This window comes from Puma concolor, chromosome A1, assembly GCF_028749965.1.
Source record: "Puma concolor isolate L17-30 chromosome A1, mPumCon1.1.hap2, whole genome shotgun sequence".
Taxonomy (NCBI): domain Eukaryota; kingdom Metazoa; phylum Chordata; class Mammalia; order Carnivora; family Felidae; genus Puma; species Puma concolor.
The window spans coordinates 29,212,900-29,240,871 of NC_141667.1; the positions used below are offsets into that span (position 1 = coordinate 29,212,900).

A 27,972-nucleotide genomic window follows, 5' to 3' on the forward strand; every position below is an offset into this window, starting at 1 on the left:
CCAGGTCTGACCAGCAAAGGAGGTGCTCTCCCAGGACTGACTTGGGACAGAGACCACAGGTGGAGTCCTGGGAGAGTCACCCCTGCCTAACTGCAGAACAGAGGCCAGGCTTCCTGAGCTTGGAGGTGAGGTGAGAAGAAGATCCAAGAGGAAAACCCAAAATGGAAGAACTGGCCAAGATCTTATGCCATCATGAAAAATGAAAGAACAGAAAGAGGGAAAGGGACTGAGAAGTTTCTGAGAGAGTGAGTATATGAACCAGACTAAAGCCATCTTGAGAAATTCCACCATGATGACCGCTTTGTGACCTAAAGCCTCTTAAATACAGCCTCTCCCCCCATTCTTCTCTTTTGTTTAACTACACCTGTGAGTAAACCCTCCAGGCAAAGCTTCCTGGATCTGCTCTGGATATGATTCCTCCTGGGTAGCCCCCCAGAAAGTGCTCACCAGCCTTTAGGGCCATAAAAGCAGGTCTGTTAGGGGGTGGGGTTGTGGGCATCGACTCATCTTGTGGTGTCCCATGAGATGGACAAACTTCTGTCCATATGTCCCCTTAATAAACCATTTGTCATCAAGCTGGACTTGTTGGCCTTTTTCTTCAGTTTCATGGCTTCTTCGCTCTTTGAAGGTAGTTTTGCACATACCTCCTTTCCAGGGAACAACAGGAGGAAGTAAGCAGGGTGCTGTGTCTGGAAACAGGGAGTGTGGAGGGCAGTGGAAGGTGGGGTTGTCTCCTGAAGGTGTGGGTCTGAGTGAGGACTTGATTGATGAGAGGCAAGTCAAGAAGCCAAGATCAAATTCACAGACACAGAAAGTAGAACAGAGGTTGCCAAGAGCTTCAGGGGTTGGGTTGTGGGTGGTATGGCATTTATTATTTCATCAGTGCAGTCTGAGTTAAGGAAGATGAAACGTTCTGGAACTGGATGATAGTAATGTTTACACCACAACAAGAATGCCTAATGCCACTAAACTCTACACTTAATGGCTAAAACGGTCAATTTTATGTGCTGTACATATTACCACAATTTTTTTTTATTTTATTATTTTTTTTAATTTTTTTTTCAACGTTTATTTATTTTTGGGACAGAGAGAGACAGAGCATGAACGGGGGAGGGGCAGAGAGAAAGAGGGAGACACAGAATTGGAAACAGGCTCCAGGCTCTGAGCCATCAGCCCAGAGCCCGACGCGGGGCTCGAACTCACGGACCGCAAGATCGTGACCTGGCTGAAGTCGGACGCTTAACCGACTGCGCCACCCAGGCGCCCCCACAATTTTTTTTTTAAAAAAGATGCCCAAGAGTGTTTCACAAGAACTTTTAAACAGAGGCAGCAAACAGTGAAAGAGCAATTTGTGTGCCACCCTCAGGTGCCAATATGGGGAAGACACCAGGGCTGCCCTGTGCTGGGGAAAGCCTTCTAGAACCAGTGGCTCCCCAAACACCCATCAAGGCTGCACCCCCATCAGGCCTTCTTCACCTTCCTGGCCCCACACAACCACCTGGCCACCATGCCCAGCAGCTTCCCACAGAGCCACAGGGTGCTCAGGGTGACCACCAGCAGGAACAAGAAGACGTCCAGCAGGTACTGCTCATGCCACGGCTGCTGCAGGGCGTGGGGCTTGAGGTGGGCCGCACCCCCTGTCTGGAGGATGTGGTCGATCCAGCCCACCAGCCTCTGGGCAGGGGTCAGGGGGTGGGAGCGCCTGATGATGCTGGCGGCCACCGCTGCTGACTTGTACCTGTTGGCAGACCCAGAGGTGGGGCGTTACTCAGGTGGTCTCAGAAGTCTTAGAGACCTTGTATCACACACACTCTTCCTTCCACACACAGAAGACTCATTTTCAAGGAAAAGTTGTTGGCCTGGCCTGGCCTTGCCACAGTCTAGCTGGTTCCACTGAAAAGTTCAAACTGGTGTCTCCATGCAAAGACTATGCTCTATGCTAAATGTGCTAAACTATAAAAAAAAAAAAGAAAAAAAAATGACTAAGTCTATCAGGGCTAGTCTCCACCCAAGGAGGCTTATCACAAACTATAGATGTGATGTTATCATATATATATATATATATATATATATATATATATATATATATACACACACACACACACACACATACATATACATATACATGTATATGTATGTGTGTGTGTATGTACATATACATACATATATATATGTAAAATACACACACACATATCATGGATGTGTGGGTAAGCTCTTTCAAATAAGAAAGAGAGCAGAATATTCAGAATTAAAATTTTCAGAATGAAAAGTTTCAGAAAACCTGGGCAAGTAGTAAGGGCAGAAAGAAATATCAAAGGAATTTGAAAGTCTGTTGGAGCCATTATAAAGATACTCTGCTTGGGATGCATCCAAGGTGCGTGTACTAACATATACTAACATACAGGATTCAACATATATGTATAATATATATATGTAACATATATATTATACATACAATATGCATAATATATACATGTAACATATTTTATACATGCAATATATGTATAATATATACATGTGACATATATATTATACATACAATATATATAATATATACATGTAACATATATATATTATACATACTATATATAATATATACATGTGACATATATATATTATACATACAATATATATGTATAATAAGCAGCTATTTTGTGCTGGTGTCTGGGCTAGGTGACATATGTGACTCTATGGACTGGAGCCCAGGACGAGGCCTAAACTTTTCTGCCTCTTCAGAGCATCATATTGGTCAGCACTGGCTTCATGGGCTGCAGCCTCCACATTTGGACAGGACCCCACATTTAGATGGGTCCTACATTTGCTTTATTCTATGCTGTCACCATCTTGAAATTCTTAATCTTTATAACAAGGGTGCCCACCTTTCCATTTTACTTGGGCCCCACATTTTATATACCTTAGCCCTGAAATACAATGTGTAGGGACCATCCCAGCCCCAATGACTCCATATCAGGGTCAGCAGATGATGGCCATTTCGAGTCTAGGTCTTTGAATAGCCAATGAAATTTACAAACTCATTCTTCTGAGTGATCATTTGCTACATATGAAATACCCAATATAATGAAATGTCTGAGGTTATCTGACCCCTGGAACTTAATAAGTTTTCTAGGGCTAAGAATCACAAGCTTCAGTGATTCTTCAGTCATCTAACAAGTACTCCTGTGGGCCTCCTTTGTGCAAGGTAGTATGATAAGTCCTAAGGGCTGAGTCACTTTGTGTCCTTGAAACATTAAGTCATCCAGGCCTTCTTGGTTATAAGGAAGAAAGAATAAAATTGGTCATGAGACCATTGTGCTGGATGGGAATTTTACCTAAGACATCATGGGCCCTTTTGCTGACTCACCTAACAGAAATTCATCCCAACTTACTTTGTGGCAGGCCCTGTGCTAAGCCCTGGGAGCACAGGGGAAAACAAGAGACACACTTGGCCCTACAGAGGAGCTTCCTCTTTACTTTCTAGTGTGGGGGACACAAAATAAATTGAAACAGAAAGAAATGGGGTAGTTACTGATCCTGAGAACTGTTAAGGAAAAATGAATTATGACTGAAGAGGGTGAGAGAGGAGTGCATTTAGGAATGTCAGACAAAGACCACCTCTCTGAGGAGAGGACATTGGAGATGAGCCTGACTGCAGTGAAGGAGCTAGTCCTTCAAGACAGGAGAGGAGAAGGAAGGATGTTTTAGGGAGCAGCACTGACAAAGGGCCTGAGACAGGAAACGGTGTAGTATACTGGTGGACACAAAGTCAACCTCCTGCCTCACTTGGAATTCTACTATAAGCAGTCCATAAACATAAGACCTCTCAGAGGTCCTGTGTAAGTAGGACAGGGTGCTTAAAACCATAAGTTGCAAATTGTTCTCAACTAACCTAAATTTTCTACTCTTGCTCTCAGGGAAAACAGGTCAGCTGTTAGCATCACACCATGTCTTGGAAGTTTCAGCTTTTATTGCAAAAAGAGCCACACGGTGCTCTTTGTGTTTGATGTCTTCATTCAACCTAAGTGACCAAAAGCCCAGAGAGTTCCATACCTCTTGTCTTCTATGACTTGTTTCATCTTCACAGCCAAGGTCTCTTCCTTTATCTGCTTTAATGGGATAGAGACACCAAACTTTTTGGCTTCTGCTCGGACCAGGTTTTCTGGCTGGTCTCCAAAGAGGGGAATCCCCACCATGGGCACGCCATGTTGGATGGCCTCCATGATGCTATTCATTCCACCATGGGTGACAAAAAGACGGATGCGTGGGTGAGCTGTTTCAAATAAGAAAGAGAGCACAATATTTCAGAATGAATATTTTCAGAATGAAAAGCTTGAGAAAACCAGGGCAGGCAAAAAGGGCAGAAGAATATACCAAGAGAATTTCAAGGTCTGTTGGAGCCATTTGAAGATATTTTGCTTACGATGTATCCAAGTGCATGTACTAACATACAAGCCTTACCCTTGTACAGAAATTCTTTGCCCTGGACAGAACCCAGCTAAGACTCAGAACCCAGGAAACTCTCTAGACAATAATGCTAAGCAAGACATATATCCCCTTCTGTCTGTCCATCCATCCATACATCCATACATACATACATATATACATACATACATACATCTTTCTATCAGCTCAATGCCCCCCTTTGCTTCTCTCATCTGTTCTTTTCATTGTGACTCTGTCTCTGTCTCTCTCTTGATCTTGAGTGCTCTTTTCTCACCTGTCAACTTATTTCCCTCTTCTCTGAATTCCTGACACATTCGTTGACATCATAATCTATTTGGCAATTGTAAAATTGACACTGTATACATTGTCTCCTCAAACACATGAGTAGCCCCTTGAAACCAGAGACTAGATTCTACACTTGAGTATTTCCATCTCTAGCATTTCTAGCCCACCTTATTTAGAGCTAAATAAGATTACTATTGAAAAGAAAAGTTTAGGGGCACCTGGGTTGCGCAGTCGGTTAAGCGTCCGACTTCAGCCAGGTCACGATCTCGCGGTCCGTGAGTTCGAGCCCCGCGTCAGGCTCTGGGCTGATGGCTCGGAGCCTGGAGCCTGTTTCCGATTCTGTGTCTCCCTCTCTCTCTGCCCCTCCCCCGTTCATGCTCTGTCTCTCTCTGTCCCAAAAAAAATAAATAAATGTTGAAAAAAAAAATTAAAAAAAAAAAAAAAAAAGAAAAGTTTATCTCAGCTTATGTCACCCAACTTGAATGTACATCAGAATTTCCTTATCTCTTCTTTGAAAAGAAGATCATGTGCCTTGCTCCAGGTTAAATAATTAAATTTGAGAAGTTGAGTTGGGAATCTATTCCTTCAATTTTCCAGGGTATTTTGAGTCATTATCTCGGTCATGAGCCTCTGATCCAGTCAGTGGTTATGGAAGTAAGGGGTCTGAAAGAAGCAGCACAGGGCACAGAGAAAAACTACTGGGGTTGGCGGGGGGGTTGGGGGGGGTGAGGTGAGGGAACTCTCTGGTACCAGAGACAAAATGGACCAAATAACCAGCTATGAGGTTGTTCATCTTGGCACTCAGGTATTTTGGCACATCCTAAAGACACTATTGGTATTAATGTTATGAAGGTATGAATTGCTCACACTTCAATAGCTAAGAAAGATGTGGGGGAGGGTGGTATGATATATGTAAGTGCACGTGGAAGAACAGGTACTCATGAAGCCGCTAAATACAAGGGCAACATCCCTCTGGTATGTATTCTCTAGAATCCATAGGTTCTTTTGGATTATGTTTGGGTGACCCTGTGTAAAACCTAATGCAGTAGGACAAGGTGACTTTGATGTCTACCAATATCTCACCTGGGATAGAAAGAATGAAGGAGAGATGGCTATTTGGGCACCTGATCTCATTGGGAGTAGGGCCTGATTCCCCAAGAACTCCAGCTGGCCATTCCATTCCTGCTTCTTGGAGACTTACCTTTAGGTATCAGCAGCTCCTTCTAGAGCAAGTGGGATTACCCAACTAGAGGTCAGAGCCCAATATGCTCTAAAAATATGTAAATGAGACGGGTGAAGCAGACTTGGGCAGTTCTTACCCAGGAGGTCATTCTGAGGAAGCCAGTCCACGATTTTCACATTTGCTGCCAATTTGACGTCTCTGGGCCAGTGAGATGGCTTATACTTCCATATGACTCCTTGAGAGAGATGAGCAAAGGCACTGTTCATCTCCCTGAGAAGTTCCTGGGATTGAAAGGTGCTCACCATGGAGCCCAGGGCCACAAGGACAAAACCAGAGTCTCCAAACTTAGCAATGAAATTCTCAAATTCCTGGAGAGAGTTCAGAAAAGAAAAAGACGTGAAAAATGTTGTTCATGAAAACCTAGACAGCCATGAAATGAAAGCCATTCATTTACTGAACACACCTTCCTGCTATTATTCCTAGAGCTCATAGCCCCTGGGGCAGCTCAGCACCCTCTGCATGATGCTCATCCCCATTGTGTCGGAATATCTTTCTTCTTTAAAAGCTTGATTTTGTGTCACGGCCATCCTAGACCCACTGCTCATCATAGGTCAGTGGAGACATGGTCACTTGAGAATTTCCTAAGGCCACCGGAAAATGGTAGTGTAAGAACAAATACTAGTGGGGTGTCAGGGTCTAGCAGAGGGAGCTGCAACGTCTGAGGCTAGATTGAAGAAACTGGGAGAAGGCCTGTAGCATAAGAAGAAGTGGAAGAAATGGAGGAAGCCTCCTGATCACTGGCTCAATGCACCATGTAGAGTGCTTTGCTCTGATACTTTGTGATATTCTTATTAACGGATCTTTGTAATTAATCTCTTACCTCAGTGGCTCACCCACATGACTACAAATTATATCTACATAAGAGGACACTTAAAAAGTGGTAATGCCCAGACCTAACCGTGAACTGGGCAGCTTGCTTTTTAAAGTCCTCAGGCAATTCTTAAGGAAGGCTGTGACTTAATGATGTAATCTTGGCTTAACACAGTTTTGTCAACTCGTGCTTCAAGTGTTTCTTCAGACTCTGACTCTGGACTTCTGCAGCCCCCTTTCCTCAGCTTCTATATCCTCATTCCTGGATTGATTCCATCTAGCATAACATTGCCTGGTTTACCATTCAAAGGACCACTTTGACAACAGCTTTGTCATTCTTTTTAATCACAAAAGCCACGTACCTCCATTATCTAAAAACTGGAAAATATAGAGAAACATTTTTGAAAAAAGCCTCTCTATCTCACAGCCACTATAACCCTTACTGCCATTATGCTCTTGCTTAACAACTCCCTCCCCCTACCCTATAACTAAGACCCACCCTCCTATCAAGTAAAGTCTCCTGCAATCTGGCCAGGCTGTATTTACACAATTGAGAATTCTGATCCAGTCTAGCTAGAGTCACCAAGGGAACCCAGAGTCATGCCTATCTTACTTTTACTTTAACACTTTGAGCTACTTGTTCTCTCCAGCTGGAACACCTTCCTCCCTAGCTCCATCCCTAAAAAACCCTACCACCAACTCAAAGCCCATCTAGTCCATGGATCTTTCCCCAACTCTCCCTGCTCACTGAGTACAAGGTCAGTAGAGGAAGCATAGACACTTGGGTACCTAGAAGACCCAGGTCACATCAGGGCTTTCCCCAGCTCTGCAGTGAATGGTAGTGGGAAAGTCACTTACACACCACCTCAGTCTCTGTCTTCTCTTTTATAAAAATGGAGATCATCATACTTCCTTCCAGGTGGCAAGATATTATTATATAAGATAAATTGCATAAAATGGCAACACAGTGCTGATAGGCAAAAGGAAGCCAACTCATCTTAGCTCCCTCCCATTTAATAACTTCTATTGCAGAAAAATAAATAAGTAAACAAAAATAAGAATAAATAAAAACTTCTATGGCAGAGGAGCATCCGGGTGGTGCAGTTGCTTAAGCGTCTGACTCTTGATTTTGGCTCAGGTCATGATCTCATGGTTCTTGAGTTCGAGCCCCACTTTGGGGTTTGTGCTGACAGTGTAGACCCTGCTTGGGATTCTTGGTCTCCATCTCTCTCACCTCCTACCCTGCCCATGATCATTTTCTCTCTCTCACACTCTCTCTCTCTCTCTTATAAATAAGCATTAAAAAAAAAAAAAAAAAAACAAAAACCTTCTATTGCAGTAGTCTGAGTTTATGGATTCAAACCAACTTAGCAGTTTTCACAATTTACAACGCCCAGGCCTAACCCCAGATCAAACAAATCAGAAGATAGGCTGAGGATGCTGGAGATGATGTCTACAGTTCTTACCACCCAGTCCTACCTTGGTTACACACTCATAGTGTTGTGCATTTCATTGAGAATAACTCATCTCTTTTAACAATTCTCCCATTTAATGGATTCTTGCCACGTAGTTACTATACACATGATCATACAAAACGCACATGAAAATATCAACTTCTTAAAAGGCTTATGCCAGGGTGCCTGGCTGGCTCATTTGGAAGAGCATGCTCTTCTTGACCTCAGGGTGCTGAGTTCAAGCCCCATGCTGTATGTAGAGATAGTAAAATTAAAATAAAATAAAGAGCTTATCCTACCAAGGCCAGGACTAAAGAGGACACTCAATGTACCATTTAAGGAGGCCCTCAATCTCAGGGTTGTGCAAGTCCTAACACTCTCATTGCATGGCCCTAAAAATGAGTACTCCCTTAAAAAGCATGTCCTAGGTGCCTTACTTGCCTCACCCTACTTCCTTCCCAGGATTCCACTGGCAGGGCAGTCACCAACTCTGTGCTGAAGACCTCTGCATGAAGCCCACATGGAGAGGTACAGTTTCACTTACTTGTGGGACTGGCGTTACAGGTCTGGCCATTAAGCCTCCAACATACACAGTGTTGGGAAGCAGGGGCCTAGCAAATTCAAGGGCAAAGTCAGAGTTAACAAACCACAGCTCTGCTTTCTTCAGAAGATGAGACAAAACCGGCCTAGAGCCTTCCGGGAAATGCTCCTTGATGGTATTGTCATATGCAGACTGGATTTGCCTTTGCTTCATGGTGAAATCAAAGAACATCAGAAAATTCTTCACTCGGCCCCAGAAGTCCATGTGGTCCGTTAGCAAAGAATGCAATACTGGCACATAAGACAGAGGGTTTGGTAGTCCAAAATCCATAGCACCAAAGGAGGAAGAGAGAATGGACACAAATGGTTTTCCAAGCTTTTCAGCAACCAGGAAAGGACAGTAGTCAAAATTTTCAACTATCACTAGGTCAAAGTTCTCATTCTTTAAGGAATCCATGATATCACTTCTCCTTAGAAAATAGCTGCACTGAAGCCCTACTTGTTCCATAAATTTTAAGAATTTTCCAAATGTGTATCTATAAGAAAGAGAAAAACGGTAAACATTCATTGGATGTGTTAATTCCACAATACATAAAAGAATCTTGGGCTACAAAGAAAATATCCCAGATAAGCAAGACCACACCTAGCAGCAGCCCACCTCTTCCACCACTGCCCATTAGTACCATCATCTCAGGCACTCTGAGCAGATGTTCTGCTCTTGAGAGGGTTCCCTTCCTCCCCTCCTCTTCTCTCCCTCATCTAAATCTCAAGCACTCTCTGTTCCAGTTCATTTAAAAAACACATAGGGATGCCTGGGTGGGTCTGTAGTTGAGCCTCAGACTCTGGCTCAATTCGTGATCTCAGGGTGCTTGATTTTCAGCCCCACATCAGGCTTGCTGCTGTCATTGCAGAGCTTGCTTCAGATCCTCTGTCCCCCTCTCACTCTGCCTTTCCCGCACTCATGTTCTCTTTCAATATCTTGAAATCCATTTGGCACAACTGAATTGTGTTATCTGAAAACTAATTGCCACTGGTGGACCTTCTGGTCTAGGAACTTTCTCTGACCATGCAAATTTCACATATCTCTTTCTATTTGATAAACTCTGTAATAGTCTCATAAACTTTCTTTTACCTGATGATTACTCAAACAGTGGAAGTCACTTGATGACACAGTTCCATAAATATTGACCATATAGGCTATTTTTAAAAATCATTGTATAATCTGAATGTGAGAGATCACCTCACACAAGGGATCATTTTATCATATAGAACCCAAAACACAGCAAAAATGGGAATTCCACATTTCTATGCCTAAAAGTTAAGCAATGAAAGAAAAGAAAAGGAAAGGCTGATTAATACTAAACATATTATTGGCTTGTCTACTTCAGTGTAGGTTGAGGTGTCCAGAGAAGATAATGACAACGAATACAAACATGTAATTAAGCTTTTCCCATGGGAATATTCCAGGAGCTAATCTCCTTAAAATGCTTTCTGATAACTGCCTATATAGAATATGATTGTTTACTTCCTGCTTGAATAATCTACAGGGAAATAGATAATGATGTCCATCTGTACTTTAAGGTATCAGAGTTAACAGGTGCAAGAGCTCAAGACATCCTGCTGGCTACATGCAGGACCAAGAGCATCAACACCCTGGCATCCCTTTAAGCGTACTGTACCAGTGCACCCCACATGGAGAAGGTCCAGAGGTAGAGAACTTTTTAGCAATATACAGAACTCTTCCTGACATTTAAAATTAACTTCAAGTTACACAGTGGAAGTGACTGTCTAAAATCCTTCTCTGCTATGCATTTTTTGAAGATTTCACATAGCAAAGGAATGATAACCAGATATTGTAGATACTTACAATAGTGCTGTAAAAATTTCCAGATATAGCTCATTAAGCATGCTTAAAATTAAGCTAATAAATAGAAAACAATGTTTAAGAATCCATGGTTACCCATGCCTGTTTCCAAAAATATTAAATGAAGGGAGAAGAGACTAAGCCTATATTTAATATAAATAACAGCACAAGATTATATAGACTAAGTGTCAAATGAATAGATTAGATCAGTTCTAGACAGGAAGGACTGTGGTCTCCCAATTGAGGGAGGAAAAAAGACTTTATGAGAAAAGTCAAATGTAAGCAAGACCTACACTAGTAAGTAGAATTTTCAGATAGAAAGAAGGCAAGGCCACTATAATTAAGTTAGGAATGGATGTTTGTCTTTCCACATTAATGTCTAAGATTAAGCAGTTATGTGCTCCTTTCCATTCAGATGAAACAAAGGACTCATGTCTTATTTTGCACGAGGTTCATTGCATTTTTAAAAGGACCTTACATGGCCCAAAATTAAATAAATAAATAAATAAATAAATAAATAAATAAATAAATGGACTTTACATAGCCAGATGTTCAACTAGTACAAAACCAGGGTTCATAATTCTTCCCTCCAATACTAGAATATGTGTGAAGAAAAGGAGGAAAAGTAAGTGGCTCTCATTTCCCTATCAACAGTGAGAGGTTGAGGTACCTGTGCTTTTGTGGTGGGGAGGTTATAAACAAAGATTGTAAGAGAGGTGTTGAAAGGAAGTCCCAGAAAGATCAACCTCTACTTGCTACAGAAATCCATTCATGGAAGAGGCACAGTACACAGCAAAGAAGAATCTCGAGTGACTGCACTGGATGAATTGGTGTAAATACTTGTTTCCCTAACCATCCACTCATCGTCTATTCCTTCATCCACCCACCCCATCCGTCCATCCCTGTCTTACGTCTACAGTCCAAGCATCCAGGCATCCATCCATTCATTTGTATTGCTAAAATAGTGACTCTTTGATTCAAAGACATAACAATTACCTGCCACCCAAAGATTCTTCAATAAAAAAATCAAAATTATTCTTCAATCCTTTGTTACAGTCTTCAGGTGGAAGCCAAGGGATAACTTGGTATGATATCTCCTTCTCTTTAAAATCTAGAAAACACCCATGGGTTAAAAATGTGAAATATGCCACAAACCATGGATTAACATTAGCATGATAATATCATCATGTGTTTGTTTAAATAATTTTATATTTATAGAATGTTTGCCTTTTGATATATTTTTGTATGGTTTGGTTGCATTCTCATTCATTTAATCTTATAAAATGATTAACATCTATGGAGAATCTTACACTGATTGAGGAGTGCTTTTCAATTTAAAGTTATAGAAGCTTCCATTTAAAGCCTCCATAAAGCATAGCTATTTGTCCTATTTTAAAGGTCAGAAAACAAAGTGAATTGAAGTTAAGACAATTTGTCAAGGTTGCACACATAGGAAGTACAGTCTTTGTATTTCAGTACAGGTCTGTTTGATTCCAGAGCCTCTGCTCCTTCTGTTTTAGAAAAACCATTTTCATTATTTAGAGTGATAAATCCAAATAGTTTTTTGATTCAGTAAAAAGTACTAAAAAGCTTCTATAAAATACTAGACGACTGTACCTCTACTTACCACATGGTTTCTCCCATATACCCATGTGTAATAAGAAGTCTGAGTCCACTTTTGATGTTTTACTGCTGACAGTTTTCAAACCCTATCTCCCATGCCCTCTTTTATGTTTCTTCACCTGGGCAAACTACTAAGAGAGTCAACATGCTCCCTCTCTTGACCCTAGTGGGAGTTTCAAACCATGCAAGGAAGGCCGATGAGGGGGAGCCCTCAACACATCCCAACTCTCTACTCACAATAAAAACTCAAACTAGTCATCCCTCCAGCCTCTAGAAAGCCATATTTCAGATTTGCTTAGGATCCTGTCCTACTCTCCCAAAAAAACATGCCTTACTATTTGAGAAATAAAAATTTCATACTCTCTTATGTATGCGAGCTTTCATCAGTCATAACATTCAAACAAACTGTGTGTAAACCAGGGATACATTAGTGCATAGTCCTACACACTAAAACTAACAAGCCCAATCTTAGTGAAATTACTGCTATCCAAGTATGTACTGGCAAATAAGTAACACTTTGGTTTGCGAGCATAATTTGTTCTGGAAACATGTTTGTAATACAAAGCACTTGTATATCAAAGCAAATGCCAAGAACCATTGGCTCAGTTGTGATCACGTGATGTTCTGCATCACGTAATACTCATATTGCAAGACACTGCTCATTTATCAAGTCAAATTTTATTAGAAATGTTTGCTTTTCTTGTGGCATGCTCACAGAACAATTACTCGCAATACAAGGTTTCACTGTATTTTGTAATCATACTTTTGGCTAATATGTTGTGTTCAGTATCTATGTCAACAGGTTCTCAATGTCAGTTTGCCTTCACCTTGGAAGGGACACAGTAGACCTTTAACTAGTTGTCCATAGGGTATTTCAATGGTCCTACCATTGGCCACAATCTTTTTTTAAATTTACTTTTTAATTTAATTTTTTTAACGTATTTATTTTTGAGACACACAGAGAAGGAGTGCGGAAGGAGCAGCGAGAGAGGGAGACACAGAATCTGAAGCAGGCTCCAGGCTCTGAACTGTCAGCATAGAGCCAGACGTTGGGCTTGAACTCAGGAACTGCGAAATCATGACTTGAGCCAAAGTCAGCGCTTAACCGACAGAGCCACCCAGGCGCCCCTGGCCACAATCTTTATTGGCAAGATCTTAACCACATCCAACTTTCCCCAGGAGCACAGGTAGGACATTATATTGACAATATCCTGCCCTGAATAGATTCATTTGACATACTCATCAGGATTGAGAAACATTCTCAAAGGAGTTCACATAAAAGGATGGGCCATTACCTCACATAAGTCTCAAGGCCTGGATCTCAGTTAAATTCCTGGGAATTATTTTATAAGCTAAGGCCTCCTGATCGATGACACTATGAAACAAAAACCAATGACTGACAACAGCACAATATCTCAACAAGTCCAACATCTCTTAAGCCTTTGTGCAATCTGGAGACAATAGATTTCTGATTTATGCATTTTCCTTAAATCTATTTATGCTTGTTTTGCCCATTTTGAGTAAGGCCAATATCATAAAGATCTAGAATCTGTCCAAACTGCAATACAACAGGCACTGCCATTAGTGACCCCCATATTTGCCTTCATTATAAAGGCTTTGGCAACCTCTTCCCATTCTTCCTGGAGTTGGCTAGACCACTTGGATAGCAGTATTAATCTCTACTTGCTGCTGTAATAAATTACTATAAACCTAGTTGCTTAAAACAAAACAAATGTATTATCTTATAGTTCTGGAGATCAGAAATACAAAATGGGTCTCCCTAGGACAAAAGTATGGTGTGGGAAGGCCAGGAATTCCTTTGGGAGGCTCGAAAGGACAATCCATTTTCTGGTCTTTTCCATCTTTTAGTGGTTGTCTTCATTCCTTGGCTCATGGCCTCCTTTCAACTGGCAATGACATCATCCATTACCTGCCTTTCCCTTCTATCATCACATTTCCTACTCTTACTCTCTTATCATCTCCTCTTTTTTTAGAAGGACTCCTATAATAATATAGAGCCCAAATGGATAATCCAAGATAATCTCCCCATCTCAAAATCCTTATATCAATCACATCTGCAAAGCCTCCTTGCCATGTAAGGTAGCATATTCACTGGTTCAAAAGAGTAGAGCATATCTTTGGGTGGGGGCATCCTCTTCTACCACCATGTTCTGCTCTCTGGACATCAACCCCCCATGTAAATATCACATAAAAATTACATTCACCACACCCAACAGTCCAACAAGTCTCAATCCTTCACATCATCAATTCATAGTTCAAAATCTCATCTAAATATCATTAGCTCAAATGTCTCAACTTATATTATCCAAATAATTCAATCAAGTGTGGGTGGGACAGTCTGGATATGATCCATCCAAAAGCAATGTTTCTCTATCTGTGGACCTATGAAATTAGGAAACAATTTTATCTGCTCCCAAGGAACATTAAGATGCCAGTTGTAGACATTATCATTCAAAATAGAAGAAAATGACAGGAAAATATGAATCTCTGGACCTAAGAAATGTTGATATCTAACTGGGAAGACAATGTTAAGTTTAAAAACTGTAAATAATCTGCTGTGAATTAGAATTCAGCCCTGTAAACTAGAAGTTCTACCCTCTGGGTTCACTGCCTCAAACTCAAGAGTTTTCATTTGTTCATCATGAAAGGTAGCACAAGTTTTCAGCTGAATAGTTTATGGGCATGTTTCTTTTTTTTTTTTTTTTTTTCAACGTTTATTTATTTTTTGGGGCAGAGACAGAGGGAGACACAGAATCAGAAACAGGCTCCAGGCTCCGAGCCATCAGCCCAGAGCCTGACGCGGGGCTCGAACTCACGGACCGCGAGATCGTGACCTGGCTGAAGTCGGACGCTTAACCGACTGCGCCACCCAGGCGCCCCTATGGGCATGTTTCTTAATTTGGGGGAGTTCAGTGGGCTTTTTCAAGTCACTCTTTCTCTGTCCTTTTCAATCCAAACTGTCAGTGTTTATCCCGGTATAAAATTCTCAAGTACCTTCTGGATCTTCTAGTTATGTCATGGAATTCACTCCTCTGAACAGGAGGTCCTCCACAGATCTTTAAAAACAATTCCATCTCTACTATTGGTGTCAGTCAGTGTGGCTGAAGAGACCCACTGAATCACACACCTAATATTTAAAGAGCTTTGTTAGACTAAATATTATGAACTATTTAGAGAAAATAGGAAGAGATTATCCAGCCACACTTTCTCTTTCCTCACATTCAATCCCCTAATTTTAGAATCTTTTGCAATCTGGATAGGGTGAGAGTTTCGAAAATCATGAAGTCCTCATTCCTTTATGCTTAATAGTTCTTCCTTCAATTTATTTCTTTCCTTTCACATTTTACTATAAGAAGGAAGACATCCTTAACATCTATATTTTTACCAGAAGTGTGTTTATGGTGATTTACATATTGTCTAAGACAGTGTAGATTTTCTCTACCATGCTCCTCTCTTCCTTCTTCACCCTCATTAGCAGAGTTTTTACCTTTGTTAATAAGCTACAATTGACATATAACATTACATTACATTCAGGTGCAAGACTTAATGACTTGTTGTTTGTATAGATTGCCAAAGGGTTCTAACATCCACATTTCTACCAATAGTATGTTCAAGACATACTTGCTGCTGTATGTTCTACCAATAGTATGTTCTACCAATAGTATGTTCAAGACAATCTGGACTTATTCTATCATACTTCTTAATATTTTCCCAGCCTGTATTGGTAACCCAATTATAATGCCAGATATTGGTTGGAGCAGCAGCACATGTGAATATTGAAGATCTTTGCTTTTTAGTGCTTGTAATTTCATTTCTTTATTAAAGTAGTAAATAAATTAACAAGATGGGGAAATATGTCCAAAGAAGGAGTTAATAAACGGTTCAAATGTCACAATACAGGAGGAGTTAAGATGGCATAGACATAAGGAGATCCTGGGCCCTCCTTGTCCTTCAAACACAGCTGTATTGAGATCAGACCCTAGGGGAGGCAAGACTCCCTTACAACAAATTCCTCCTTCCCATTCCCCTCCCAACCCCCGCATGAGGCACAAGCTTATTTACTGGGGCAAACTGACTGTGAACCAACACAATGGGCCTCTCCACCAGAAGACCAGCAAAGGCAGCACCTCACATGCACCAAGTGTACTGAAAATCAAGTGCTTCAAAATGACACCTGCAGTTCTGGTGATACTAGGACCAGGCTTAATTTTTTTTTTCTTTTTTCACTTTTTTTTTCTTCCTTCTTTGTTTTGGAGTCAGGCTTACAGTTTCTTCTTAGTTTGTTAGTTTTCTTTTTTTCATTTCCTTTTTTCTCTCTGTTTGTTGTTGTTGTTGTTTGTTGTTTGTTGTTTGTTTTTCTTTTTGGATCAGACTTTTTTTTCCTTTCTTTCTTTCTTTCTTTCTTTCTTTCTTTTTCTTTAGAATCAGGCTTATAGTTTTTTGATCATTTGGTTTTTTTCACTCCTTTTCCTTTTCTCTTTTTTTGGAATCAGGCTTTTTTCCTTCTATTTTTCCAGGCTCATATTAACAAACAAATCAAAGCACACCAAGTAAAAGGTCCAAACAGTCACCACTGCAAGCAAGGAGGACCTCTGCGGAGGACTGGCCAGTGGGAAAGAGCAGCCAAATTTCAATAGCAGAGTGCACAGTGTACACCAGAGATACTTCCTGAAGTGCCAGACACTGAACAGTGTATAACCCCCTTTTTTGAAGTTTTTTTTTTAACATTTATCCATCTTTGAGAGACAGAGAGAGACAGAGCATGAGCGGGGAAGAGGCAGAGAGGGAGACACACAGAATCCGAAGCAGGCTCCAGGCTCTGAGCTGTCAGCACAGAGCACGACTCAGGGCTCGAACTCACGAATGGTAAGATCATGACCTGAGCCAAAGTCGGACGCTCAACCGACTGAGCCACCTAGGTGCCCCTATGACCCCTTTTTAATAGAGCATTATTCTCAGGTGCAGGAAACATAACAAGCTTTGAAAACATGCAGAACACAGAAACTTAGCCAAAAGGACAACACAGAGGAATCCTCCCCAAAAGAAAGGTCAAGAAGAAATCACAGCCTGGGACTTGCTCAAAACAGATATAAGCAATATATCGGATCAAGAATTGAGAACAGCAGTCATAAGATTACAAGTTGGGCTTGAAGAAAGCATAGAAGACACTAGAATAACCCTTGTTTCAGAGATAAAAGACTTAAAAACTAGCCAGGCTGAAATTTAAAAATGCTGTAAGTGAGATGCAAAATCTAGTGGATGCAGTCACAATGAGGATTGAAGACACGGAGGAAAGAATAGGTGACAGAATATAAAACTATGGAACATAATGAAGCTGAAACGAAGAGGGAAGGAAAACCATTAGATCAAAAGGGGAGACTTAGGAATCTTAGTGATTCTGTATAATGAAATAATACCCATACCACAGTACTCCCAGAAGAGAAGGAAAGAGGGCGAGAAGGTTTATTTGAACAAATTTTAGCTGAGAACTTCCCTAATATGGGGAAGGAAACAGGTATTCAAGTACAAGAGGCACACAGACTCCCCGCAAAATAAACAAAAACAGGTCAACAGCATGACATATCCTACTGAAACTTTCAAAATACAAAGATAAAGAGAGAATTCTGAAAGCAACTAGGGACAAAAGGTCCTTAACCAACAAGGATAGACACATAAGGTTGGCAGCAGACCTGTCCACTGAAAGGGAGGCCAGAAGGGAGGGGCAGGAAATATTCACTGTGCTAAATGGGAAAAATGTGCAGCCAAAAAATTCATTATCCATAACAGTTGTCATTAAGAAAAGAAGGAGAAATAAAGAGTTTCCCAGGCAAACAAAAACTAAAGGAGTTCATGACCAACTAACCCAGGCCTGTAATAAACTTTAAGGGGGACTCTTTTGAGTGGAGAAAAAAAAAAAAGGCCAAAGCAATAAAGACTACATAGGACCAGATAACATCGCCAGAAACACCAACTCTACCGGTAAATAATGGCACGAAATTCATATCTTTCAATAATTACTTTGAGTGTAAAAGGACTAAGTACTCCAATAAAATGACATAAGGTATCAGAATGGATAAAAAAATAAGATCCATCTATCTGCTCCTAAGACAGACTCATTTTAGAGCTAAAGACACCTGCAGATGAAAATGAAGGGGTAGAGGACAATCTATTATGATAACAGGTGTCAAAAGAAAGCCAGAGTAGCCATACTTGTGTCAGACAAATTTTGTTTTAAAACAAAGGCTGTAACAAAAGATGATGAAGGATATTGTATCATAATTAAGGGGTCTAGCCATTCAAGAAGATCTAATAATTGTAAATATTTATACCACCAACTGGAAGCACCCAAATATACAAATCAATACATTAATAACAAACATAAAGAAACTTATTGATAATAATACAGTAATAGTAGGGGACTTTAACACCACACTTACAACAATGAACAGACCATCAAATCAGAAAATCAACAAGGAAACAATAACTTTGAATGAAACACTGGACTGGATGTACTTATATCTGGACAATTCTTAGATATATTAACAGATACAGTCAGAACATTTCATCCTAAACCAGCACAATACACATTCTTCTCGAGTGCACATGGAATAGTCTCCAAAATAGATCATATACTAGGTCACAAATCAGCCCTCAATAGGTACAAAAAATCAAGAGCATACCATGCATATTTTCAGATCATAATGCTATGAAACTTAAAGTCAACCACAAGAAACAATTTGGAAAGCCCCCAAATACATGGAAGGTAAAGAACATCCTACTAAAACTGAATGGGTTAACCAGGAAATTAAAGAAGAAATTATTTTTTTTAATGTTTATTTATTGTTGAAAGAGACAAAATATGGGGAGGGTGGGGCAGATACAGAGAGGCAGACAGAAAATTCAAATCAGGTTCCAGGCTCTGAGTTATCAGCACAGAGCCTGATGCAGGACTCGAACCCATGAACTGCGAGATCATGACCTGAGCTGAAGTCAGACACTTAACCAACTGAGCCACCAAGGTGTTCCAAAGAAGAAATTAAAAAATACATGGAAGCAAATTAAAATGAACACACAACAGTTCAAACCCTTTGGGATGCAGCAAAGGCAGTCCTAAAAGGAAAGTATATTGCAATTCAGGTCTCTCTCAAGAAGCAAGAAAGGTCCCAAATACACAACCTAACCTTACACCTAAAGGAGCTAGACAAGGAACAGCAAATAAAGCCTAAAGTCAGCAGAAGAAGGGACATAATAAAAATTAGAACAGAACTAAATGATATAGAAACAAACAAAAACAAACAAACAAAAAACCCACAGTAGAATGGATTATAGAAACTAAGAGCTCATTCTTTGAAAGAATAAACAAAATTGATAAACCCGTAGCCAGACCTATCAAAAAGAAAAGAGAAATGATCCAAGTAGATAAAATTCATGAATGAAAGAGGAGAGATCACAACCAACACAACAATAATAAAACAATTATAAGAGAATACTATAAAAATTATATGCCAACAAATTGGGCAATCTGGAAGAAATTGACAATTCCTAGCAATGCACAAACTACAGAAATTGAAACATAAAGAAATAGAAAATTTTAATAGGCCCATAACAAGCAAAGGAATTGAATTAGTAATCAAAAATCTTCCAACAAACAAGAGTCCTGGGCCACATGGCTTCCCAGGGGGATTCTACCAGACATTTAAAGAAGAGCTAATGTCTATTCTCCTTACATTGTTCCAAAAAATATAATGGAAGGAAAGGTTTCAAACTCATTCTATGAAGTCAGCATTACCTTGATCCCAAAACCAAAGACTCTACTAAGAAGGAGAATTATAGGCCAAAATCCCTGATGAAACTGGATTCAAAAATTCTCAACAAGATACTTGCAAATCAAATTCAACAGTGCATTAAAAGAGTTATTCACCATGATTAACTGGGATTTATTCTTGGACTGCAGACGTGGTGCAATATACACAATATGATCCTCTCAATAGATGCAGAAAAGCATTTGACAAAATACAACATTCATTCTTGATAAAAAAAAAAAAACCCTCAACAAAGTAGGGATAGATGGAACATACCTCAACATACAGGCCATATATGAAAGATCCACAGCTAATATCATCCTCATTGGGGAGAAAATGAAAGCCTTTCCCTTATAGTCAGGAACAAGACAAGGACTCCCACTTTCACCATTACTATTTAACATAGTACTAGAAGTCTTAGCCTCAGCAGTCAGATAACAAAAAGAAATAAAGGGCATACAAATAGAGCAAGGAAGAAGTCAAACTTTCACTATTTGCAGATGACATGATACGCTATGTAGAAAACCTGAAAGACTCTACCAAAAAATTGCTAAAACTAATACATGAATTCAGCAAAGTTGCAGGATATTAAATCAACCTGCACAAATCTGTTGCATTTGTATACACCAATAATGAAGCAGCAGAAAGAGAAATCAGGGAATCAAACCCATTAAAAATTGCACCAAAAACAATAAGATACCTGGGAATAAATCTAACTAAAGAGGTAAAAGATCTGTACTCTAAAAACTATAAATACTTATAAAAGATATTGCAAAGGACACAACAAAATGTAAAAGCATTCCATCCTCATGGATTGGAAGCACAAATATTGCTAAAATGTCTATGCTACCCAAAGCAATCTACACATTGATTGCAATCCCTATCAAACTACCACCAGCATTCTTCACAGAGCTAGATCAAACAATCCTAAACTTTGTATGGAACTATACAAGACCCCAAATAGGCAAAGCAATTTGGAAAAGAAAAAAACAAAAACTGGAGGCATCATGATTCTGCATTTCAAGCTATATTACAAAGCGATAGTCATCAAGACGGTATGGTACTGGCACAAAAACAGACACAATTGTACAACCATATAGTCAACTCATCTTTGACAAAACAAGAAAGAATATCCAATGGAAAAAAAGTCTCTTCAACAAATGATTTATGGTTAGGTAAGGGAAATGAATGCAAAAATGAACTATTGGGACTTCATGATAAAATTTTCTGCCCAGCAAAGGAAACAATGAACAAAACTAAAAGGCAGCCTACAGAATGGGAGAAGATATTTGCAAACAACATATATGATAAGGGGTTAGAATCTAAAATCTTTAAGGAACGTACCAAACTCAAAACCCCAAACCCAAACAACCCAGTTAATAAATGGACAGAAGACATAAATAGACACTTTTCCAAAGAAGACATCCAGATAGCTAACAGACACATGAAAAGATGCTCAACATCATTCATCATCAGGGAAAGAAATACGCATCAAAACCACAATGAGATACCATCTCACAACTGTCAGAACACCTAAAACTAACAACACAGGAAACAACAGCTGTTGGGGAGGATGCAGAGAAAAGGGAACTCTCTTGCACTGCCGGTAGGAATGCAAACTGGTGCAGCCACTCTGAAGAACAGCATGCAGGTTCCTCAAAGAATGAAAAACAGAACTACCCTACGATCCAGCAATTGCACTGTTAGACATTTACCTAAAGGATACAAAAATACTGATTCAAAGGCATACATGCACCCCGATGTTGATAGCAGCATTATCAACAATAGCCAAACTATGGAGAGAGCCCAAATGTGTGTGTGTGTGTGTGTGTGTGTGTGCGTGTGTGTGTGTGTGTGTATGTATATATATATATATATATATATATATATATATATATATATAAAAGAATATTGTTCAGCCATCAAAAAGAATGAAATCATACCATTTGCAACATCATGGATGCAGCTAGAATGTATTATGGTAAGCAAAATAAGTCAATCAGAGAAAGACAAATACCATACGATTTCACTCATATGTGGAATTTAAGTACAAATACAGATTAACATATGGGAGGTGGGGGGAAGAGAAGAAAGGGAAACAAACCACAGGAGAGACTTTTAATGACAGAGAATCAACTAGGGTTGATGGAGGGAGGTGGGTGGGAGATGGGTGATGGGTATACTAAAGAGGTAATTTGTGATGAGCACTGGGTGTTGTATATAAGTGATAAATCACTGAATTCTACTTCTGAAACCAATATTTCACTGTATATTAACTAACTAAACTTTAAATTAGAAAAAGAAAAAAAGAAAATAAATTCCTAAAGCAAAGGTAGTTATTGTGACCTGAAGGTCACAAAACAAGAAGCGTTCCACACAGCCCTCCACCAATACATCACATGCACAAATAACACTGGGTGTGTTATTTCCTAAGGTCGGGAAGACAGACAAGTCTACACACAGGCCAAGAAGCACCTCTGGATGATTCAATTTGAAGAAATTCTAAGAACTTTTCCTCCAAAAGTTTATCCCCACATTTGCTTTCCAAACACTCTGTTAAACATTTACTTTGGATAAAAGATCAGGCTTCAGTTTAAATGATGGTGTAAATGTGAAAATATCGATCCCAGTGCTAGTCACATAGCATTTCCTAAGTAAATGTTTACTTTCAAAAGAAGCCCTCCAAATAAAGCCCCCCTCAAAAAAACACAAATGTTACATTACACTGAAATGGGAAACAGGTCAGAAATAACACCCCAATCATGTGTTTTCCCTATTTGCAGATGTCTGGTAAAGCTCTATTCCTGAAGTAAAGAATGAATATGCTCTTTCAAAGCCTCAGAAATGCTCGTGATTGGGGCATATTGAAAGAAACTCAACTCTAGACTCTTTCTTTTTTTTTATTAAAATTTTTTTTAATGTTTACTTATTTTTAACAGAGAGAGATACAGAGTATGAGTGGGGGAGGGGCAGAGAGAGAGGGAGACACAGAATCCGAAGCAGACTCCAGGATTTGAGCTGTCAGCACAGAGCCTGACTCGGGGCTCGAACTCACAGACGGCGAGATCATGACCTGAGCCGAAGTTGGGCACTCAACCAAATGAGCCATCCAGGCTCCCCTAGACGCTTTCTTTTTAAGTTTTATTTTATTTGAGAGAGAGAGAGAGAGAACCAGTGGGGGACAGGCAGAGTCACAGTGAGACACAACCCGAAGCAGGGTCTGTGCTAACAGCAGCAAGCCCAATGCAGGACTCAAACTCACAAACCAGAAGATCATGACATGAGCCAAAATCAGATGCATAACCGACTGAGCCATCCAGGTGCCCCTGCTGAAATTATTTTTTAATCAATCTGAAATTCTAATTTAACATAACTTCATTTAAATTTTAATTAAATTTAATTGCAATTTTCAAAATCAAGATTAACTACACTGACAAATTATCATCAACAAACTACAGTTCTTTATTCATGTCTGTCATCAAGGCAGATACAAAGAGATATGTATATAAATAATATTCACTGAAGAATGAAGAACCTAATCTAGAAAGTGATTTAAATGGCCTTAAGTAGGCACTCAAAGACATATTTCTACAGCAGCTTTCACAACAGCATTATTCACAATATCCAAAAGGGGGAAACAGTGCAAATGTCCATTGACAGATGATGACTGGATTAACAAAATGTGGTATGTACTTACAAGGCAACATTATTCAGCCTTAAAAAGGAAAGAGATTGTGATCCATACAACAACATGAATGAGTCTTAAAGACATGATACAAAGTGAAATGAGCCAGACACAAAAAGACAGATACTGTATATTTCTATTTAAATGAAATACCTAGAATAGCCAAATTTTTCGAGAAGTAAGGTACAGTAGTGGTTACCAAGGGCTTCAGGCAAAGGGTATTTGGCAGTTACTATATAATCAGTACAGAGTTCCTGTTTGTGATGATGAAAATGTTCTAGAGTGATGGTTGCACAACAATGTGAATGTACTTAAAGTCACTAAACTGTCCAAAACAAAATGTTTGGTGATCAATTTTATGCTGTGTATATTTTACCACAATAAATATCTTAGAAGAAATTTTCACAGTAAAAAAAATTTGTTTTTAATAAAATCTAAACAACAACAAAGGCTGATCACCTTCAAAATTTTATAATTTCTCAGAATTTTATTCCTCAAAGATGCTGATTAAAATTGAATCTTTTTTAAATCAAAGCCTGAGAAAACTACAGATTGAGCAATCCAGAGCTTAAAGTCCTAAAGCCACCCAACACTATTATTAGCCTGCCATATGACCTTGGGCAATTCATTTCAGTTCTCTGGGTTGCTGACGTCTTGTCTGTCAACAGAGAAGAGTTGATAAGATTTCCTTGCTCATTTTGACTAACATTCATTGGATTCGATGATTCAGTTAAGAACATCCAACATCATTATCCACAAACTCATGGGCAGTCATTGATTTTTCAAGAAAACAAAATCATCTCAATTATAGGATCTGATCTCACCTGCCTAAATAAGGGGCTTCCTGAGAGACCTTTCTTAAATTTCAGTTATCATAGGAAGAAAAGTAATCTCTAATATAAAAAAAAAAAAAGAATGATCCTTTCCTATTAGAAATCTTATATATGGATGAACACTTCTGTTCACATATTTTCAAGCTATGTTATGAAGTGCCATTTACCAAAATAGCCTGTAATAATACGTGGACTGTTGGTTGGGATGAAGGTAAGGGAGGAAAATATGAGACTACAGAGTGTGGAGTGCTGGTAGACATAGCCAGCAAGTTTTACAACACCTTACTTAAATGCGCGCGCACACACACACACACACACACACACACACACACACACACTTTTCATTGTTTGGGTCCAATTAGATTTTAAAAACACTTTTCTGAGCCCATTTATGCAAAAGGCATTGTTGCTTCACTCTACACTTTGCATAGAGCAGAAGGAATCAAGGATTAGTGGGAAAAGATACCTGATATGAATGAATTCCCTCTCTGGTGAAGCATGGTGACATTATGACCATGATCTTGAAGAATCTGAGACACCCGGTCCAGCAGCAGATGATGGCTCCCACCTAGGAACAATTCACAACTGCATCTTTGTAATCATGAGAATAGAGTGCGTGAAGTTGATGGGGTGATAGAGCCAACACATGAGAGATAGAGAACAGAAAGATGACAGTGAGTAGAGGAAGATCAGCTTCATCAGCCACGCTGCCCATCTCCATCTGGGTAAGGCACAGCCACTCACCCTGAGCCTACTTGCCCAAACCCTTGACCTTGGCAAACCTCCCTCTGATTCTTTTGTGTGACTCTGGTCACAAAAGTGACCAAACATCAGTGTGATGAGCCTCTCTGTGCTTAGGCTTTAAGGAGTTCCTGATTCTAAGCACATGCTGATTCTAGCCAGGCCTTATGGACACTTGGTGCCCTACAGAAATAACTGTACTGATGGAAAGTTTGGCACAGTGCTATATATGAGTGTGAAGGACTCCTAGCGGAAAATTAATCAGAGCATTTCTGGAATCCTTCTCTCTGGAAATTTAGGCTAATGTGAGGGCCAAAACATGGGAACTTAACATCAGTCCAGGAAAGAGCCACTGGAGCAAAGGAGAGAGAGACACCACTTAGAGCCAAAATTCTTCAGATTCAAATATATTTGGCAGGAGGCTTCTCAGTTGGGGTCTGCATTTTGCTGAATATCAAATTAAGGCATTCAGAATAATTGTGGACGCTTGCAGTGGAACTGCAGGATCCTGTATGCATGAGAGACTGAGACACCACCCATCCTAGAAATATCCTGGGATCCTAAGGAAACAGAGTATGATCCCCTGGGGAGGTACAGTTTCTATCACATCAAGTTGTATCTAAAACCATACGCTACCAGGGGCCATTTTTATGGAATCTATGAGCCTCGGCAATAGTCAAAGCCAGACCACACGGGAAGGAACAGAATTTGCCCAAGCTGGGAACTGGGGGTTGTTTGGAAGATGAAGGTCCCATGATGATTGGGTCAGCTCACATGGATGTGGAACCACAGTAATAAAAAAGTTTAAAAAAGAACTACAGCAATAGTGTGCATCTGGCTTCTTATACTCTAGTTTTTAATAGCTATACTTGTGTTGCCCTGAGGTAACACAGATTACATAAAACATGAACCCTACCCCCTCAGACTCCCTGCTCTGACTCTACCTTTAACCCATGCAGGAAATGGATTCAGGAGAGAAGGCTTCCTGCACCTGTACAGGCAGCCATTCCTAAAGGTCTTGGTGAGCACAGTGCATTCTGGAACAGAGGCAGGGCTTCAGTGCCTCCAAACCACACCTTCCTCCCCACCTCACAGAGTCCAGAGGACATGTACTTACAAGAAGGGAGGGAGTGCTTTTGTGTCACTGCTACTAACAATCAGAAAGAAAACTAAATGAATAAAAAAGGAATTCAAATGCAGTTACAGGGTTTCTTAAAGAGTGATTTTTAAAACTACCCACTAAAAGTGCATGAGATTGGAAGCTGTGAAAAGGCTGCTCCTGGGCTGAGAGAGCAGAGTAAATTCCTGCTGTGTGCCTTTAAGGAGGTCCAGTGTGCTCTGGCAAAGGTGCCCGACCCTTAAGTTTCTTGTTGAGGAAAACACTGTGGGGGCTAAATGAGATGATTCAGCGTCCTTCCAGCTCTAAGATCCCCCGATTCCCAGTGACCTATATAGTCAAGTGACCTAAAAGAGCCCTCTGTGAGTTGAAATACAATGTTGGGGAAGCTCCATCCGAGGATGACCCTTTATCCTGATATGATTTTCCTTTTCATCTGCTAGTCCCTTTGGTGCAATAGTAAAGGAGATAAAACTGAGGCCACAAAATGCAAAATTAACAGTCCCTCAAGTCCTTCAAACACTTCCAGCCCCACGGATGAAAAGGAGTGGGCACCGGAGAGACCTGAACGCCCAGGGTCCAGTCCCCAACCCTGGCCAGTTCTCCAGGTTTTCTCTGGATGAAAACACCCTCCTAACTGTTATTGAAATGCCTTCCCTTCTCCAATTGGCTCCCATGCAGCCTCAGAAAATCCGTGCTGCTGTCCCCGTGAGCTCTTCCCTGGGCCTCCAAGAGCCTGCAAATGCTCCCCCCACAACCCCGTCTCTGTTGACAATTGCTGCACACCCCTGAGAAGCTTAGGGTGAGCCTCTGAATGTCCAAACCGCCCTGGGAAAGACGCTGCCCTGCGTCTCGAGCACAGGGAGGGATCTCAAACCTCTCGCCCCATCCCTGTGCCTCGGAGAGCTAGTCTGAATAGGGAGAGAGGAAAGGGTATTCTACTTTCTCCAGAAGTATCTTCTTCACCCCTACATGAGGCAGGGGCTCCTCATGCCCCAACAACCCCCTCCCGCCTCTCCCTCCTGCAGCCTGGGACCCAAGCGCTGTCTGGAAAACCCCACAGAGTGACCCTTTGGCCCAGGGCTATGTGCCTGAGCCTTCACGCAGGTGTCTGGGAAGAGCCTGTGTCTGATTCTCCAGCCACGCACTCACCCACCAAAGACAGGGTTAGGATCTTGGCGGCCTCAGAGAGCAGGAACCCGGGCAGAAGGAAGCCAGCTAGCAGCAGCACCCGCTGCCCCGCCATGCTCACTCCTGTACCAGCTGCGGAGCCCGGTCCTGTGCCCAGAGCCTGCACCCCGCTCCCCACACAGTAACCTGTGCGCCCTGGGGACACGCACTGCACTGGCAGCCAAGGAGATGCGCTGGCAGGCAGCTTGGGAAGAGGTGAGAGGTGGATCCGGCCTGTCGTCTCTTTCTGTCTGTGACTTCTTGCCCTTCTGCTCCTCCTCCCCGGGTGTTTGCTCCACTGGCTAATATGTCCTCACCCTCCCTAACCTCAGGCATCTGGCAGA

The 27,972-nt window shown here is 40.7% G+C and overlaps 1 protein-coding gene across 2 annotated transcripts; it reads right to left on the bottom strand.

Moving 5' to 3' along the window:
• Positions 1–1,300: 1,300 nt before the first annotated feature.
• On the bottom strand, positions 1,301–27,935 carry LOC147584066 (UDP-glycosyltransferase 3A1-like). Of its 2 annotated transcripts, none has more exons than XM_086677061.1 (7): positions 27,799–27,935; positions 25,067–25,168; positions 11,633–11,747; positions 8,777–9,308; positions 6,045–6,276; positions 4,048–4,267; positions 1,301–1,738 (listed from the first exon to the last, which is right to left on the bottom strand). In XM_086677061.1, exons 2-7 carry the CDS (start codon positions 25,098–25,100, stop codon positions 1,462–1,464), a joined length of 1,410 nt encoding a protein of 469 aa, XP_086533187.1. In that variant the 5' UTR covers positions 25,101–25,168; positions 27,799–27,935; the 3' UTR covers positions 1,301–1,461. The 2 variants fall into 2 exon arrangements, with proteins under 2 accessions (XP_086533187.1, XP_086533193.1); XM_086677067.1 differs by having other exon boundaries at positions 27,611–27,926.
• Positions 27,936–27,972: the final 37 nt, after the last annotated feature.